The sequence below is a fragment of the Peromyscus maniculatus genome, chromosome 1, assembly GCF_049852395.1.
Source record: "Peromyscus maniculatus bairdii isolate BWxNUB_F1_BW_parent chromosome 1, HU_Pman_BW_mat_3.1, whole genome shotgun sequence".
NCBI lineage: Eukaryota > Metazoa > Chordata > Mammalia > Rodentia > Cricetidae > Peromyscus > Peromyscus maniculatus.
The window spans coordinates 175,544,104-175,559,535 of record NC_134852.1 but is presented as its reverse complement, the minus strand read 5'-3'; the positions used below and the strand labels follow the sequence as shown (position 1 = coordinate 175,559,535).

At 40.9% G+C, this 15,432-nt stretch overlaps 1 protein-coding gene across 1 annotated transcript in view; it reads left to right on the top strand.

Annotated features, from left to right (window-relative positions):
- Positions 1–15,432, top strand: part of Cfap95 (cilia and flagella associated protein 95) — a 93,035-nt gene that overhangs the window by 50,810 nt on the left and 26,793 nt on the right. Inside the window, exons 3-4 of the mRNA XM_006985375.4 lie at positions 5,818–5,936; positions 6,812–6,880. Coding sequence (XP_006985437.1) covers positions 5,818–5,936; positions 6,812–6,880 — 188 coding nt within the window. The remainder of the gene's footprint in view (positions 1–5,817; positions 5,937–6,811; positions 6,881–15,432) is intronic.

Here is a 15,432-nt window from a genome sequence, read left to right as displayed (position 1 = left end):
GGGTCCACACCAAGAGGCAGAGTCTGCAGGGAATGGAAGTGGAGTGGATGGTAGGGCTCCTGGAGACTACAGCAGGATTAAAAGGAAGTCTGGGAATACTGAAATGAAATAGCTGGTGATTTTTAAATAAAGGACTTCTTACAATGTCTTGGTATTATCTGATGATGACAGTGATGATGAATTTTTGGCAATGATGCAAAAAACTTTATCCTTGTTCATAACTGCTATTTAACAGGCTTAAATAAAACATTCTTTGTTAGTGACTAAAGAGCTAAGATCTCATCTTTATTCCAGAGATGACATGCTACTCTTGCAGACCATGCAGAGTATTTGGGCAATAACTAGATCTCAGTGTTTTGGTCTCTTATTCACCCAGAGTATTTGAAAATAAACAAGTAATTGAAAGGAACTGGCTAGAAGTATTTGGGGGTTGGAGGACTTATCTGGAAAGAGAGTGAAGGTAGTGAGCACATCTGATAAGAGAGCCTGGAGGATATAACCTAGGCAAACTAAGTGTTCCCTGTAGGTTGGGATTTCACTTATACTTGCCAAAAGACTACAGGATAGAAAGTTCCAGAAGCAGCATGAGCTATCAGGGGGGAAAAACTTGACTTGGCAAGTATTTGTACTTCCTTCAGAGGAGTCAGCTTTTCCAGGCCCTGTAGGAACCAAGAAAAAGTACCAGTGGAGGAGCTTCTGAAATGAGCTGAGCCATAGGGTGTGAGCCACACTGAGCAGGGTGCGGCTCCCCTTGAGTGTAATGTGTGGGGAAGTTATGAGTGGACCTTCCCATTCCCTCTAGCCTGTTAGGCAGACTTTGCATCTACTGGGTTTTCTTAAATGCAGCACACATGGGTGAGTTTACTCTGGAAATTTAGAAATTGGGATCTTTAAAAGAATTGACTCTCAAGAAAATAGGAAGTATTTATGATATTTTGAAATGAGCTTCTTCTAGATCCATCCATTTGCCTGCAAACCTCATGATGTCATTGTTTTTCTCTGCTGAGTAGTATTCCATTGTGTATATGTGCCACAATTTATTTATCCATTCTTCAGTTGAAGGGCATCTAGGTTGTTTCCAGGTTTTGGCTATTACAAACAATGTTGATATGAACATAGCTGAGCAAGTGCTCTTGTGGTATGATTGAGCATTTCTTGGGTATATGCCCAAGAGTGGTATAGCTGGATCTTGAGGAAGATTGATTCCCGATTTTCTAAGAAAGCTCCATATTGATTTCCAAAGTGGTTATACAAGCTTGCATTCCCACCAGCAGTGGAGGAGAGTTCCCCTAGTTCTACATCCTCTCCAGCATAAAGTGTCTTCAGTGTTTTTGATCTTAGCCATTCTGACAGGCGTAAGGTGGTATCTCAGAGTTGTTTTGATTTGCATTTCCCTGATGATTAGGGATGTTGAGCAATTTCTTTTCTTTTCTTTTTTTTTTTTTTGTTTGTTTTTTGAGACAGGGTTTCTCTTGTGTAGCTTTGCGCCATTCCTGGAACTCACTTGGTAGCCCAGGCTGGCCTCGAACTCACAGAGATCCGCCTGCCTCTGCCTCCTGAGTGCTGGGATTAAAGGCGTGCGCCACCACCACCCAGCGAGCAATTTCTTAAATGTCTTTCAGCTATTTGAGTTTCCTCTGTTGAGAATTCTCTGATAAGTTCTATAGCCCATTTCTTAATTGGACTGTTGGTCGTTTTGATGTCTAATTTCTTGAGTTCCTTATATATTCTGGATATCAGTCCTCTGTCAGATGTGGGGTTGGTGAAGACCTTTTCCCATTCTGTACGCTGTTTGTTGCTTTGCCTTGTTGACTGTATCCTTTGCTCCTGAGTGAGGTAACCCAGACTCAGAAAGACAAATATGGTATGTACTCACTCATAGGAGGATACTAGAGGTGGAACAAGGATGACTGGACTGCTACTCATATCACCAGGGAGGCTACCTGGAAAACAGGACCCCAAGAAAGACACGTGGATCGCCCAATGACGGAGAAATGGCTGAGATCTACATGAACAACCTGGACATGAGTGGGAGTAATGAAGGGTGAGGGTTGAGGGAAAGAGAGCTTGTGGGAGCGGGAGATCCCAACTGAATCAAGAACAGAGAGGGAGAACAAGGAATAGGAGACCATGGTAAATGAAGACCACATGAGAAAAGGAAGAAACAAAGTGCTAAAGAGGCCCACAGAAATCCACAAAGATACTCCCACAATAAACTGTTGGCAATGGTTGAGAGACAGCTGGAACTGACCTACTCTGGTGATGGGATGGCCAAACACCCTAATAGTCGTGTTAGAAACCCCATCCAAGGACTGAGGAATCTGGATGCAGAGATCCACAGCTAGGACCCGGGTGGAGCGCTGGGAGCCTAATTAGTGAGAAAGAGGAGGGTTTATATGAGTGGGAATTGTTGAAACCAAGGTTGGATAAAGCACAGGGACAAATAGCCAAACGAATGGAAATACATGAACTATGAACCAAAGGCTGAGGGGCCCCCAACTGGATCAGACCCTCTGAATAGGTGGGACAGTTGATTGGCTTGATCTGTTTGGGAGGCATCTAGGCAGTGGTACCAGGTCCTGTGCTCATTGCATGAGTTGGCTGTTTGAAACCTGGGACTTATACAGGAATGCTTGGCTCAACCTGGGAGGAGGGGACTGGACCTGCCTGGACTGAGCCTACCAGGTTGATCACAGTCCTCAGGGGAGGCTTTGCCCTGGAGGAGGTGGGAATGGGGGGTGGGCTGGGGAAAAGGGGAGGTGGGGAGGAGGGGGGAGAACAAGGGAATCTGTAGCTGATATGTAGAACTGAATGGTATTGTAAAATAAAATAAAAGGAAAAAAAAGAAATGAGCTTCTTGTAAACAATTTATTTTTAAAAAGCATTATCACTTGACTCAAGCTAGACTTTATTATGCAAATCAAATAGAAATTTTAGGCACTGTCCTGTGAGTTTGGGCTGTGTTAATTTAGCTATCTCATGTACCAAACTGCCAGTCTCCAGTGTGAGCATATATATGTAGCTGGAGTTTTTTCCAGTCCTGCTTAGATAAATCTCACAGGATAAATCTCTCTCACCCACTAGTCCTGTAGCCACTTAGACTGAACTAAGTAAACACACAGAGACTTATATTACTTACAAACTGTATGGCTGTTACAGGCTTCTTGTTATCTAGCTCTTCTATCTTAAATTAACCCATTTCTATAAATCTATACTTTGCCACATAGCTCGTGGCTTACCAGTATCTTACATGTTGGTACTCAAGGCAGCAGCTGGCAGCGTCTCCTGCCTCGCCTTCCACTTCCCAGAATTCTCCTCTCTCCTTGTCCTACCTATACTTCTTGCCTGGCTACTGGCCAGTTTTATTTATTAACCAATCAGCGCAACACATTTAACATACAGAACATCCCACAGTATATATATGCATATATATAATTTTAAACATATGGAAGTGCTTTTATGAATCATGCTTATATCAGGTTATAAAGCAATTTTCACATTAAGATGGTTTAGGATTAGATTTGGCTATGAGCTTCTAAAAATCAACAGAGGCTATTCACATAAGGTTTTCTTCTCTCATATAAAAGTCTGGGGAATAGCAAATCAGAACTAGTATGGAAGTTTCACAGATGGTCACAAGAGATCTTTCCTCATAGCTTTCTTCTCTGCCATTCCTTGGGTAAGATCCAGAATGGCTGCTGGATACCAACTACAATGCTCACCTTCTGTGTAGCAGGAACAGGAATATAAAAGATTGTCTCAGGAAGCTGTATAAATGATTTCCACTAATGCTCCATAGTGCAGTGTACACCTTATCTAAGTGTGAAGGGAGCCTGGAAAACGTAGTCTATATAACTCTGCGAGTCCAGCTGAAATGTGAGATTTTAATATTGAAGAGGAAGAAGCAAGGCCTGAATTCACCTCTCTTACGCAGAGGCTTTGAGTAGCCTCCGTGGCCAGACAGCTTCTTTATCCCTATATTCTAATTCTGGTGTGGAGTCTTGAAACTTCCTATTCCTGGAAATCCCTGTGCTTCATACAGCCTTCAGAAAGTTGGAAAGTTAATTTTTAAAATCATATACCTTTAAGCAAAGGGGAGGGCCTCTAACTCATCCCCCCCCCCAAGAGACATTTAAATATTTCTTCTTTTTGTTGCAATGTACAAGGCCCAATTTACTTTTCCTTGCTCCTGATTTGTGAGCAGGAAAACGCAAGATAAAAAAGAAGAACCAAGATAATGGCATATGGACCGGCGCAGGGAATGTGATGTTGGGAGGCCATGTGATTCAGGAGGTTGTAGTCTTCTGAGATCAGTGGTCAGAGAAGCCAAGAATCTAGAGAGCCATGGCCTCAATCAGGGAACCATGACTAGAGACATTAAAATTTCCTCGAGTAGCTACAGCAGAGCCTGTGCTAACCAGACTGTACCGAAACCTTTGTCTATAGCTATAATCCTCCTGCAGTGAAAGACTTCTAGTGTCCTAAGATTGGTTTCCCCCACTGTTTTCTTAAAAAATTATTTTATAAACAAATTCTTTGGGGTCTAATGTATTCTGGAGTTTGACTGGCTGTCTTGGGAAATCTAGTCTTCTGGGTTAGGAAAATGATGCATTTTCTTGGTGATACATTCTGCTCCTCTGTTCTGGGCTTCCAGAGTCCTCATCATCTAAGTTTGTATGGTAAAAATACTGAATCCTTAGCTCACCACAGTCTTCCAGCTCTTAGGAATAAGAACTTCCATTTCTAAGGTCCAATAGATGCTACCCTGTAAGATGAATTGCTAAATGGTCTTATTAATTAAAAAAACAAAAACAAAACAAACAAACAAAAAAAAAAAAACCAACAACCCGGTGCCAGATATTGTGGTGAAAACTGAAAGATCAGAGAAACAGCAAAAGCCACAGCCAACCCCACCTTGCCAGTTCATCAGCTGATCCTGTTTCTAGGAATCCTCAGACTGAAAGCCTCTGAGTCCTCATCTCTGAGGGTCTCAGTTGAACTGCCTAAAAGCCTCTAGTTCCTGGTCCTCACGCCTTATATACCTTTCTTCTTCCTGCCATCACTTCGTGGGATTAAAGGCGTGTGTCCTTCCCAAGCAAAAACATGAGATCTCAAATGCCAGGATTAAAGGTGTGTGTCAGCATTGCCTGGCTCTGTTTCCAGTGTGGCCTTGAACTCACAGAGATCACACGGATCTCTGCCTCCTGAGTGATAGGATTAAGGGTATGTGCCACCACTGCCTGGCCTCTATGTCCAATGTAGTGACTGACTCTGTCCTCTGATGCAGAGATAAGTTTTATTTGTTTGAGCACAAATAAAATACCACCACACTATCCACAATGCTTCTGTACATGGTCTAAGTATATCTTTTAATTTTCAGATGATCCTTCCTAGTAATAATTGATTGATAATCCATTGAATTATCCTTTGGTAGAGAATGCACAACACTGAAAATGGTGACAGTGATATTTGAAGAACTTGAAATCCTTTAGGGTTTTTTTAGGGAAGTTAAAAAATATACTAATCCTGAACAGGTTAAAGAAGGGGGAATTAGGAAGAATTAGTACCTAGTTGAATGAATGCTTCCCATTTTATGTGAGAAAGGAATTTATTATTATTTCCCAACAACACACAGATATTGCTATTTTCGTATACTTATGATGAAATAGGCAGTGGCTATGAGCTATTTTTTATGTTTGAAATGTCAGCTGGAGTCAGTAATTAAAATCAGAAAATGCCTTAGTAGGGAAATGTTTTAGTGCCTGACATTGATGGTGATTAATTAATTTTTCTTTCATGTGGCTTCTATTTCTCCAGACCTGTGTATCAGAAACACATGAACAGATGTCCCAAGTTTTCTTAAACAAAGACTTTGTGCAAAGAAAGAAAAAGGCCTTGATAAACGCGGAAACAATATGTCCTGGGATTTTGGAAAGGTATTCATTTTCTCTTCTTTTGTTTGTAGAATCCACACATCTCAGGAATGGTTTATATGCACAGGAAAGAGGCAAGTATGTTCCAGCTATGTGCCAAGTATGTCCCAGTTAGGACTGGGTCATAACTGTCTCTACTTCCTGCGTATTCTCTACCCTATTTCCAAAAGGATTCTTCACCCTTAATCATTTGCCAATGAAGGTTTTACTTATTCAAGGTTCAACTAAAACTCACATTTTATTGATAGAATTTTCTGGCTCAGGGTTCTTACTGTTTGGGTTTGAACCTCACTTCTACAAGTTGCTTGTCAAAGTTCTTTGGCATCTATGATCCTGACTGTATATGTGTAAAATGGGAATTATTTAAACACTTACGTCAGAGGGTTGTTCTGAAGTTTGGAAGAAATAAAGTATGAAGCATGCCTAGAACTACCGTTTGCCAGTCAGAATTAGGAAAGTTGTCATTGATCAAGATTAGTGTCTCTGCTGTTCTTGCAGTCTGATTCAGGTATTTTTAAGTCTGATTCATGGGGGATGGCAGGTATTTCTTTGTGTGTATTTCTCCAGAAAGAGACAGAGTTCTTGAGGGTAGCAGCTATGTGTAGCCACATCTGCTGTCTTATACCAGGCAGAGTACCCCTCCAGAGAAGTACATAGAATAGTCTTTGTTTTATATTGTAATTATTGGTAAATGCTCAAAGTAATGATGAAAACATTAAAATCTCTTGTTGGCTTATTTTAGTTTTCAAAGTATATAAATATTGCAAACTTCAAAAAATTTTCTGAAAGTCATTGGCTCCATATTAGTTCTGAATGGCTTTGAAATGTCAAATGTGGAAGTCTGATGTAGTTCTTAAAAGACACTGTCTTGCTTACAGGGATCCTGAATTGCCTCCCACAGGCTTTCGGCATGTTTTTATGGGATCCCCACCAGATCAGAGAAAACCGTAAGTTGTCCCTAAACTGCTGCTGATTGTACAAAATGTTGATTCAGCAGCTTTGTTTGCTGGGGTGAGGAGTGTTCCAAGGTCAACAAAATGCCCTTTATATGACGTTTTGGACTTTCCTATAACAGCAGATGTTTTGACCATAACGAGGCACATCATCAATGACAATAATGACGATAGTAACAATAATGACCACAACAAGGGCTTATTTGTGAATTCTCCTACTCTCTGACATTCCTTGCCACTCTTCAAATGATGGCAGGATGGCACATGCTTACATTGCCAGCACTTGGGATGCTGCGGTGAGGGTGTCGTGAGTTCTAGGCCAGCTTGGGTTACATAGTGAGACCTTTTTCAAAACAGACAAAATAAACATGCACTGTGAAAAAAAAAAGCAATACTTACACAGCTGATGAAATCATCTGTGTCACGAGCAGATAATCAAGTCACCTGTGCACACACTTGTAGCTGAGACAATAAAAGATGATCTCTGTGCTGTTGCAGCTCTCACACTATGGACATGTGTCCTTTTCACAGATTGCTAAGTATTAGGCTTTGCTAACTTTCATGCTCTTTGTCAGTTTCATTAAAAATGCTGCCTAAATGTAGAGCTGGAGAGGTGTCTTGTGGCATGCCTTTTGGCAGGAAGAAATTCCAGGCACTAAGGAAGCTTCATTCACACAAGAGTTATGGAATAATTGATAGTTAAATTCAAGGTACCTGAACCTTGTGAGGCAGAGGCAGGAGGATTGCATGTTTGAGACCATCTGGGTTAGACAGTAAGGCTCTTTCTCTACCAAAATGAGAAGAAACCTGTAGTGATATTTAATTTGTGCTCTTACAAATAACGCTTGCCTGGGGATCAGAGGACAAAGCCAGTCACTATATTAAACATAGAGGTCAGACAGTGGTAGTATACGCCTTTAATCCTAGTATTCAGGAGGCAGAGATTCATCTGAATCTCTGTGAGTTCAAGACCACACTGGGAACAGAGCCAGACGTGGCAGCACATGCCTTTAATCCTAGCACTAGTTAACCATAGAGGTCTGGAGGTCTGTACAGACAGACAGGAAGTGATAGAGCTAGGCAGAAAAAGGAAGTGATGTATCGGGGCAGAGAGAGGAAGTAAGAGGGCAGGACACACAAAGTTATATAAGGTGTGAGTATACAGGAAGCAGTTCTTTGGGGCTGAGGATTTCCTAGCGGTAAGAACTTGTGGCTGGCTTGTTCTATTCCTCTGATCTTTCAGCTTTCACCCCAGTATCTGGCCTGGGTTTTTTTATTATTATTATTATTATTATTAATAAGACCATTTAGCAATTTGTGTTACAGAAACCAAAACCAAAACACGCCCGAGCCCTGGAGGCTTGCAGGAATCTGACCTCACCTTTCCTCTCGTGACGGTTCAGTATTTGCTAATTTGGTGTTTGTGGCTGTGTCCTAGAGCATGGCAGTAAACAAAGAGAATCCACTATACAGCAAGCAAGACATAAATATTTTTATGGGTAAAGAAATGTACTCATTTGAGCTTAGCAAGAATTGTCATTGCAAAAATAGTTCTGACCCACTCATCTTTCTAAAGACGACACAATGTTCGTAATGTATAAATACATGGAAATAGACTCATGGGCATGATGAGATTCTAAGCGTCTGGTTCCGTATTATAGGACTCACTATAGTGACAGATGTGGGCCTTGTGTCACTCTGCCAGATGCTTTACTCTATAGCCTTGCCTGATGTTAGGAGCATTTCGTGATTTATCTCTCCTTTTCTGCACTCTAGTTTGCAAATCCTTTATTTGGAGATGGAGTTGCTTGTCTGGGTCCTCTGATTTTCTTAGCTTTTTTTTTTTTTTTTTTTTTTACTCTCTCTTACTACGTATTGTTTTGTAACATCTTTCCTTTCTTTTGAATTCACCTTTTGTTACCTGAGTTCACACCCACTGGATCTTTTTCTTCTAGATCTAGAATATTTTTTCTTTGCATTTTTTCACTTGTGAGTTGTCTGTCTATCCTGGAGACATGTTTCTAGGCTGGTAATCTTTGGCATTTACAGACATGATCAATGGTAGGATTCAAAGCCCGTGAGACATTCTGACATAGAGCTTCAGTGGAGGGGACTATGCAGGTCATTGCTTCCAAACAGCATCATGGTCAGATTCCTAGTGGAGGCTCCCAGTCCTTCAGCTGAAGAGTGAAAGGCCTTTGTCCTTGAAGGCAAGGGTAATCATGCTGGGGCATCATTACTAAGTCTACCGATAGAGTCCCAGGATTAGGTTGTTGACCAAGGACTTTCTCTTTTCCCCTTTCCAGTGAGTGAGTCTCCTGATGAGAAGGGATGAGGCAGTTGCTCTGCGGTCACTTGGGAGGGAGGCAGGGATTAGAATTTTACCACTAAGCAAATATTTCCTCCCAACTCTTTTTGCTGACTTTTAGATTAACTTTTCCAAGCCAGGTTCCTCTTCTTTTGAGCTCTTAAAGGTTGTTTCTCCTGTTTCTTCTGCTCTCTCTGTTCCTGTGGGCTCTAATTTCTAAAATATTCTAAAAAAATAAAGTTTTTAAAGTATTTTTTATTTTTTGAGATTATAATATAATTACATCATTTTCCCCTTCCCTTTCCTCCCTCTAAACCCTCCATATACCCCTCCTTGCTCTTTTTCAAACTCATGGCCTCTTTTTTCATTAATTGCTATAACATGTGTATATGTGTGTACATATATATGTGTATACACATATATTTATAATATGTGTATTTATATACTGATATATATGTGTATATACATATATTTATACATATGTGTATGTATGTATATATTGATATATATGCATATATTTATGTATTTAGGAATATGCATATTCCTAAAGTTTTAATAGAGTCTTTGAGGAAGCAGGATTGATGTGCATGTTTAAGCCCAATTCTGAAGTCATACAGTCTCTCCTGAAAGATCATCTTTTCCTGAAGACCTTTTTACACTGTGTCCCTATCCCCATGACCTGGTTAGGTCCCTCCTTTTAGATATCCATAGCACCGTGCACCTCTTTTGTCTAAACATCATTCATCTTTTCATGTTATGATTTGGATCCCTGTCTTTCTTGCTGAGTTCCATACTCTGAATGGCAAGGCTGCCATGGCTCCATCCCCTATAGGTTCTGGAATGTGGATAAGCTGATATGCTGTAGCAGTAACATGGTTACAAATTGTTGATTTCTAATGTTCAACAGCAAATTATAAGAGAAGAGGAAGGCCAAATTCCTATCTTTCTTGATTTAAGGATTCAAGGCCTGTAGATCAAAATGTTTGCAGTTTTAGTAAATGCTTTTGAAGACAAATCTTTTAGAAACCAGCACTTACTAGCTTGAGTTGCAAGAGTTACTTGTTTGTGTAATTTGATTTGTGAGTATGAGCAAGGAAATAAACATATGTTCAACTCCAACCCTCTTCAACTAATTCCATATGTAATTCTTCCTCTCAGTGAATGTATATTAATTACAGGATGGCACACAGTACAATCCTGTGGCAGTTTGAAATCCACTCTCTTGAATATTAAAATTTCTTGTGCTGTTTGCTAGCTGTACAGCTGTGGAAGTTAAATGTCAACTTTAAAAGGCAATGAATAAAAATGAGTTTGCTCAATGGACCAAAATAATGTGCTTCAGCTTATAAAAGTAAAGCTGTATTCATAATGTAAATTTAAACTTCATGTTACCTCTTAAGGAAAAAAATTAGAAACTGGGTATAGCCTTGCTATTTAGGACCTATTGTTACCTTAATTTCTAGATAACACCATTTATGTTGTAATGGTGCTAGACTGTGTACTTCATTTTTTCATAACTCAACCCATGGCTGCTATATCACTTTGCACAAATATGAAGAAAACACTATTTATTCATAAATAGGTAATGATACTTCAGTGAAACACTGGGTATAAGAACAACTACAGTGTTTCATGGCACTGTCTTGACACTACTGACTTTAACTAGGCAAAGAGGCTCCATTAATAATGTCTTCTTCACATTCCATGGACTAAGGAAAAGGAGAAAATTGTACTAGAGAAATGAGGTAGCTAGTCTTGGCTTGTCAATTTGATGGCATCTGGAATCAACTAAAACAAACTGCTGGGCACTCCTGTGAGAGAGTTTCTTTATTAGATTATTGAAAGCAGGAAGACTCATACTAACATGTGAATAGTGCCTGCCAGTGACTGCCTTTCACTGATGTGAGAACCAATTCCTTGTAGATCAAATCAAACCAATCCAATGTAGATCAAAACCCTGCATCTCTCTAGGAATTCTCCAGGTCTTTGACTCCGTATTGGGACCACTGGGGCATCCAGCCTCATGTACTGAGCAGCTACCCAATTCTCACCCTCTCCAGTGTGAGACAACCATTGTTGAACTACCCAGATCACATCCTGTAAAACAATCTAAGAACTCCTCTTTTAATATACATATATGTTCTGTCAGTTCTGTTCCCTTAGAGGACCCTAAGTAATAAAAGAAAGCAGTTAGATGGAGATGAAAATTTATATCAAAGACAAACCTGAAATGACATTTGTAGACTTGAAAACTGGATTATCTAGTATTTCCCTTGAGATCCAGCCATACTTTCTTACAAATGAGTTTCCTGAGGCATTGGCCATGGTTGGTGATGGGAGTGTTGAGAATCAAGGATGCTCAAAGATCTCTTAGAAATCAACAGTGCTCTTTTGCTTTCAGTGGTTGAGGTATATCTTGAATATGTATTATTTTTACTCCATGTATACAGACAGTCAAAATTAAGACAGTTGTGGGAGGCACAGCTGCTTAAGGCACATAAGGAAGAGAATGGGAGCATGATCTACCAAATACACTAATTTTGAAGGGTCCAGGAATATAGTAATATAAAATTGTAAACCTAAAATAAAATAAAAGTTGACAGTCATCAGCTCTAGAGATAAACTTCTAAAATGGCTCTCTGCTTTACAGCCAGCTCCTCTGTCAACAGCCAGGGGTTAACTTTTAACGATAACCTCCTTGCCCCTTATAGCCAACAACTGCCTGGACCCAAGTTAACTTTTCATAGTTGTTTCTACGAGACGCCTGGCATGCATCCAGTGCCTGATGCTAACTTTTGCTATAAAAAAGGGGCTTGAAACCCACCGCCTTTGCCACAGCTCCAAAATCCCTGACTCTGATTGTGGTCCCAGTTAACTGGTAAACTTTTGTGCCCCATGGTGATTTTTTTTAAAAATAAAGTTTGCTTCTGGTTTAACAGACTTTGGTGGTCTGTCCCCCATTATTGAGTGACCCTGGACCCAAAAATTTTGTTTTTCTTTGTCTTTCCACCTTATTCTCAAGCCTCTAAAGTAAGTTTAACTTAATTTAGAAGTATTATTTATGAGACATGGGAAACTAACTTACTTGTAAGTGGATCCTTAACTATCTGATACCATCGTCATCATCATTTATTTACTGGATTGGGTAGGTTTTTTTTTTTTTTTTGGTTTTTCGAGACAGGGTTTCTCTGTGTAGCTTTGCGCCTTTCCTGGAACTCACTTGGTAGCCCAGGCTGGCCTCGAACTCACAGAGATCTGCCTGCCTCTGCCTCCTGAGTGCTGGGATTAAGGGCGTGCACCACCACCACCACCACCACCACCACCACCACCACCACCACCACCACCACCCGGCAATTATCTGATTATTTAATACAAACTCATTTTATGTGAGGATCTCAGTTATCAGGAGCCGTGTGTATGTGTGTGTGCACACACACATATCTACACACGCACAACTATGTGTGGTCTTGTGATAAGAAGCCGTAAGAGAAATCAGGGCTGCCTTCCTTCCTTCCTTCCTTCCTTCCTTCCTTCCTTCCTTCCTTCCTTCCTCCCTCCCTCCCTCCCTCCCTCCCTCCCTCCCTCCCTCCCTTCCTTCTTTCCTTCCTTGGTAGAGAAAATTCAATTCTGGCACAGGATATTTGTGGAGTGAGAAGCATGTCCCCAGGGGCTGGTGCTAGTTTGAGAGAAACCCAGTGCTGGGTACTGGTTGCTGGGTGGACAAATAACCAAGAAAGACTTTGAACAAGGTCTTGTCATTGTTATCAAATTTCATTGCCTCCTGTGGTAGTGATTGGTGCCTATTTGTTGAAATTTTGTAATAAATGTGTCTTGTTTCCAGAATTTAGATGAAAAAAAATTAACAGTGTATTGGTCACTGGGTAGCTTTTGACACTAAATGACTTCTCTGAGACAGTACAATTTGGGAAAATAGGGAATGTGGGACCTTCTTCTGGGACTGCCCAGAACAGACTAGGTGACCTTGCTGTTGGCTAATAATCCTCTCTCCCTTCCATCTGGAACATGAGGGGTTGAACCAAATGATCTGTAACATCCTTTTCCTGTGCTAATGAATGGCTATTAGGGGAAAGGTATCCAAATAGGCAAATTAAATGAGACCTAAAGGTAGTTGAGGCAGTTAAGTGTCCATTGTCGGCAGAGAGCTCCTCTCTCCGTGTGTGAAGTGGTCTCTTCTCAGAAGCGGTAGCAAGCTCAGGCTGTAGTTTAACTGCTCACAGTTCATTCCTCTCACGGGGCAGCTAGCATTTCTAAAACCTGCCTCACTCTGCAGAGGACAAAAGGACTGCATATAAATCACAAGAGTGTTTTTGCTCTCTTTGTCTTTTCCCCCCTGAAAGTATGAGGCAAGGCATTTATTTCCCTTTCTACTTATGGTGACGACTTGTCTCTTGGTGAAATACCATCTAGTTGCCGAACATATTTCAAGAAGGGAAACACTGTGAAAAATGTCCCTGTGAGAATGTAGAGTAAATAATAATAAGCTGTGACACGCAGAGTGGGGGTCCACGGAATGGAAGGGAAATAGATCTGAACTTCGTTCTCATCTCCATCTTTCACAGAAGAGACATTCACTTCCGTGTGTCTAGGCTTGTTCTTTGGGGCAGCATCCTTGCCTCCATTCATTGTAATTCAGCTAGGCCATGTGACAGGCTGATTCTGTCCATTTCACCCTCCCCACAAGCCCAGGTGTTGGTCACATGATCCAGACTTGGATATTTGGAGAACTTGCTATGATAGGAAATGGAGTTTGTGGGGAGCGGGGCAAGGCCTGTTTCAGTTTCAAATCAGCCACTTTATCATCTCTGATCATTTGGTGGGGTGAATGGGCTCACTGGGTTTCTGCTCCATGTGAAATCAGAACCACTATGCTGTCCAAGATGGCCCACTTCCACTCTTGTGGGTATTCTTCTGATTGTATAAGAACTCAACAGGAGATGCCAATGCAGTGTGTTGTCACCTCTGTGTAACTGCCCTATGCATCTTTAGTTTCACAGTATGTCAGCTGGAGTCCAAGAATCAGAAAGCAGAAACTGCGAGTTTTTAAGGTCTGCACTCGAAAGTTTGGAATCTCGCTTCTGCAGCACTGTTTCTCACAGCCATCACAAAGCCAGCCCAGCAGCAGAAAGGAAACAAATCTTCTGCCTCTTCCTGACACATGCAGAGAGGCAGGATGACTGTAGCCACCGGACAGGCTGGCAACCTCAAGAGGTAATCAAGGATGCCTAACTTTATCATTCTTGATTGCCTCATTGAACAAATCTGGAAACCTAGGAAACCCAACTTTGTTGATGGAACTTGAAAAGCTACTGTAATGGACTCAGATGTAGAAGATACATTAACATTGGGGAACAAAGAGCAGTATGAATCAGCCATTGTTTAACTGTTACGTCAAACCTCGAGAGCCAAGAGACACTCTATCACATGCTTTGACCTAAGTTTTGTTATCAAATTATTTGAATTACAGCGCAAATGGAACAAGATATTACTAGGCACTAAAACACCTTGCCAAGGCACACAACCCGAATTCCAGTACCACTGCCCCAAATATTGCTATAAGGAAAAGCATCCCACTGATTTGGCAGCAACATATATCATCTGAGCAAGGATACACTACCTACAGGAATAATGTGAAGAGAAATAGTACTTAGTTGGCTCTGAAGTCATTTCAGCAAATTCAGCCAACTAGAAAGGCACCATCACTCAGTACTCCAAACATCGCACTTCAGGCCCAGAAGGATGTTGACATGATCCCTGCCTCACAGGGGAAAATGTCAGGCTAGAGTCTATGCATGTTTGAATAATCAGTATCTCCACTTGTTTAAAAAGGAAAAAATTCACTTTAAGTTTAGAAGCTTGGTGCTTACAAAGGTTAATTTTATATATTAATTTGACTGGGCCAATGGATACCCAGAGATTTGGTAAAACACTGTTTCTGTGTGTGCAGGTGGGGGTGTGTAGTAGTATTGTGTTCCCCAAAATATTGTGCATGCTACTAAACTAATCTGGGGTTACAGAACAGAACAGCCACAATATTAAACATAGAGGATAGACAGTGGTAGCATATGCCTTTAATCCTAGCATTCCAGAGGCAGAAATCCCTCTGGATCAATGTGAGTTCAAGGCCACACTGGAAACAGTCAGGCATGGTGACTCATGCCTTTAATCCCAGAAAGTGGGCCTTTAATCCCAGGAAGTGATGGCAGATAGCAGAAAGATA